This window comes from Garra rufa, chromosome 14 (genome assembly GCF_049309525.1).
Source record: "Garra rufa chromosome 14, GarRuf1.0, whole genome shotgun sequence".
Classification (NCBI taxonomy): Eukaryota; Metazoa; Chordata; class Actinopteri; order Cypriniformes; family Cyprinidae; genus Garra; species Garra rufa.
Genome location: NC_133374.1, coordinates 353412 through 357842, shown reverse-complemented (window position 1 = coordinate 357842; position 4431 = coordinate 353412). Strand labels below are relative to the sequence as shown.

The 4431-nt window shown below is 29.0% G+C and overlaps 1 protein-coding gene across 1 annotated transcript in view; it reads left to right on the top strand.

Annotated features, from left to right (window-relative positions):
* The window catches only part of LOC141285209 (uncharacterized), a 19245-nt gene extending 15303 nt beyond the window's left edge, over nucleotides 1–3942 (top strand). The window contains exons 13-14 of the mRNA XM_073818250.1: nucleotides 711–752; nucleotides 900–3942. Coding sequence (XP_073674351.1) covers nucleotides 711–752; nucleotides 900–1178 — 321 coding nt within the window. The 3' untranslated portion in view covers nucleotides 1179–3942. The remainder of the gene's footprint in view (nucleotides 1–710; nucleotides 753–899) is intronic.
* The last annotated feature ends 489 nt before the right edge of the window (nucleotides 3943–4431 follow it).

Genomic DNA, 4431 nt, shown 5'->3' with positions numbered 1-4431 from the left:
ATATTTTTTTTAATATCTTTTATAATAATGTTTTATAATATTTTATTTAATTTTTTACTTTTTTTAAGTTTAATACTTTAATTGTTTAATGTTTTTGATAAAAATAGGTATAAAATAAAATAAAAACTTTAACTAAAGTAAAATAAAATATAGAAATGTAGCTGAAATCAAATAATTATATATATATATATATATATATATATATATATATATATGTGTGTGTGTGTGTGTGTGTGTGTGTATGTGTGTATAAAAATTTTAAATATCTTTTATAATAATTTTTAATATATTTTTTTTACTTTTTTAGTTTATTATTTTAATTCAGTTAATTTTTAAGTAATAAATTCTTTAATTGTTTGATAAAAAATAGGTATAAAATAAACTTTAACTAAAATAAAATAAAATATAAAAATATTTAACTTATTTTATTTTAGCTATGTATTATTTTTTTTAATGTTCAACAAATTAACTTTTATATTATTATTTTCCATTTCCATGGTAATTTTAATACAAGTTTTAGTTATTTTTTTGTCATTTTTATTCTATTATTAATTTTTAGTACATCAAGTTAAACTAAATGAAAATGAGAAATATAACTGTAATAATATTTTTATTTAAGGTTTTAGTTTTTGGTAATTATTATACAAGCTGTAATATAACTACTTACTCATTATATATATATTAAGACCAAACTTTTGTTTTAACTCCAGGACTCAGGAAAGTCTTCAGGATCAGAAAACGATGACAAGCATGTATGAAAAATCCAAGCATGCATATTATAATCTGTGTTGTTTCTCAAACATTATGACAGCTTGTTTTCTCTAAAATATTGAGGAACCTCTGCTGTTGTTCATTAATGTGAAATGTTAAACTGAATCTCTCTTATTACTCCTCTACAGAAGGCGGCAAAAACAGATGACAAGGATGGAGAAAGCTCGTCACTGAAGACTGAAGGAGAATCAGGGGTTTTCGGCACGACGGATGACAGTCGTGGCTCTCAGATTTCTTCACCTCTTTTTTCCTCCACTTTGCCCTCAGTTGAAACCCTGAGCCGAGTGGAGAGCAGCAGTGCCTCCCGCAGACCTTTGACTCCCATAGAGAGCCTGATGGGACATCCTCAGAGAAACACACTGGACAGAGTCCCCATCAGCAGATACACCTCACACTTCAATTCATGAGAAACACTTACACAAAACTACCACAGTTTATACAGGCCTTTAGAGCTGCAGGGATGATGTGTTTTTGTAGGCTGACCTGTAAGTTCATATCATCCTGGTTCCCTTGACAAAAAACCCAGTTTTTCAATTGGCATTTGAATAATTACAAAAAATAAGCTGTGTGACCAACAAAAGTTTACTATTCTTACATGATCATTTTAACAAATTAACATCTAATTTTTTATCAGAATTGTGAGATAAATGCCAGAACTGCACATAAAAAAGACAAAATTATGAGGAAAAAAGTCAGAATTTCCAGATAAAACTCAGAACGGCAAGAAAAAAGTCATAACTGTTAAATATAAAGTCAATGGCAAAAAAAAGTCAGAACAGCCAGAAAAGAGTAAAAATTATGAGAAAAAAGTCAGAAAGGCAAGAAAAGAGTAAAAATGATAAGAAAATGTCAGAATTGCCAGATAAAAAAAAATCAGAACGGCAAGAAAAAAAAAGCCGTAATTGTTAAATATAAACTCAAAATTGCAAGAAAGAAGTCAAAACCGCGAGAAAATAGTAAAAATTATGAGAAAAAAGTCAGAACGGCAAGAAAAAAGAGCCATAATTGTTAAATATAAACTCAAAATTGGAAGAAAGAAGTCAAAACCACGAGAAAATAGTAAAAATTTTGAGAAAAAAGTCAGAACGGCAAGAAAAGAGTAAAAATTATGAGAAAACGTCAGAATTGCCAGATAAAAATTCAAAACGGCAGGAAAAAAGAGCCATAATTGTTAAATATAAACTCAAAATTGCAAGAAAGAAGTCAAAACCGCGAGAAAATAGTAAAAATTATGAGAAAAAAGTCAGAACGGCAAGAAAAAAGTAAAAATTATGAGAAAACGTTAGAATTGCCAGATAAAAATTCAGAACGGCAGGAAAAAAGAGCCATAATTGTTAAATATAAACTCAAAATTGCAAGAAAGAAGTCAAAACCGCGAGAAAATAGTAAAAATTATGAGAAAAAAGTCAGAACGGCAAGAAAAAAGTAAAAATTATGAGAAAACGTTAGAATTGCCAGATAAAAATTCAGAACGGCAGGAAAAAAGAGCCATAATTGTAAAATATAACTCAAAATTGCAAGAAAAAAAGTCTGAATCGGCAAATAAAAAAGAAAAATTTATGAGGAAAAAAGTCAGAATTGCCATATAAAACTCAGAACGTTAAATATAAAGTCGATGGCAAAAAAAAGTCAGAACAGCCAGAAAAAAGTAAAAATTATGAGGAAAAAAAAGTCAGAAAGGCAAGAAAAGAGTAAAAATGATAAGAAAATGACAGAATTGCCAGATAAAAAAAAAATCAGAACGGCAAGAAAAAAAAAGCCGTAATTGTTAAATATAAACTCAAAATGGCAAGAAAAAACTTCAAAATTATGACGAAAAAAAAGTCAGAACGGCAAGAAAAGAGTAAAAAAAAGGGAAAATGTCATAATTGCCAGACAAAAATTCAGAACGGCAAGAAAAAAGAGCCATAATTGTCAAATATAAACTCAAAATTGCAAGAAAGAAGTCAAAACCGCGAGAAAATAGTAAAAATTATGAGAAAACGTCATAATTGCCAGATAAAAATTCAGAACGGCAGGAAAAAATAATTGTAAAATAGGCATAATTGAAATAGAAAAGGAAATAGACATAATTGTAAAATATAACTCAAAATTGCAAGAAAAAAAGTCAGAATCGGCAAATAAAAACTCGGAACAGCAAGGAAAAAAAGTCAATTTTGTTAGAAAAAAAATGGAATTGTGAGGAATAAAGTCCAAAAACTGGTTTCTACCACAGAATAAAAAATAAAAATGGTAATTGCAAGTTTATATGTCTCAATTCTGACTTCTTTTTTGCAATTCTGTGAAATTTGTGAAAAATAAACTCAAAACGGCAAGAAAAAAGTCATAAATGTGAGAAAAAAAAATAAAATTGAGGAAAAAAGTCAGATTTGATAAATATCTTCAAAAGTATCGATTTCATTGATAAACCAGCTCTTAAACTTCCGCTGAAGCTCACTTTATATGTGCTGTATATAGGTGGACACTCTTGAGACTCCTCTACTGCCTCCTTCTTATCAGAAACTGAGACAAATAATAATTGCAACATCATAAATGAAAGCAGCATGAACATTCAGTGTCATATTATTTAACAACAATAACGTTTCGTTTCATTTCAAATATTGGAACAAATGTATACAAATTTCCAGCTTTGTAGTTTTTTTTTTTCTCTGCAATCATTTTACTTGCCATTTTTATTTGAATAATTCTCAATACTTTAAACATTAGATTTTTTTATGATACGTTTTATTAAGCATTTGGGAAACACTGGAAAATATCTAAATGTAATTTCTTTCTTTTTTTTCGTCGTTGTGCTGAGAATATAAATTTCAAGAGGTTAATACTTGATCTGTGTGTGTGTGTGTTTGTCTGTAATAGAGAGACTAGAACAGTATTTAACCCACATTAGTTTTGATTGTTTTTTTTTATCGAATAATTACTGCAATTATCAATCATTAGTTTTTATGAGATTTCTAGATGTAACAAATGACCACTACAGCTCAGCTGAAAATGTGATTTAAACATGCAGACATTAATCATTTTGATTGTGAATGACACTATTAAAATCTGCTTGTAAACGAACCAAATGCAATTCATGTGAAAATGATTTATGGGAGTGTTTGGTGTCTTTATGTGCTGGAATAATCACAACCTGAGAGTGTTTGTGGAGTAAAAGAATAAATGATAACCACACCTAGATACTTTCCTGAAGCGCCTCGGGCAGGGGCTGTTTTTAGAGAAGTTCATTTACTTCCTGGCAGGGAGAGATCTTTCTGGATGATTTAAAAATAATCCGGGATATGTGTGCTCATTTCAACAGGTTCCAACTGGCTTATATGCAACCCTAGACCACAAAACCAGCCATAAGGGTATTTTTATTATTATTTATACATCATTCCATTGATGTATGATTTGTTTGGATAGGGTAATATTTGGCATGAGATACAACTATTTGAAAATCTAGAATCTGTGGGTACAAAAAATCCAAATATTGAGAAAATTGCATTTAAAGTTGTCCAAATGAAGTTCTTAGCAATGCATATGCTAAGAATATCCTAATGATTTTTGACATAAAATATATATTTTTTTTACCTATACAAAGTATTTTTGGCTAATGCGACAAATAAACCAATGCTCCTTAAGTCTAGTTTTGTGGTCCAGGCTCACATTTTAACATTTAAG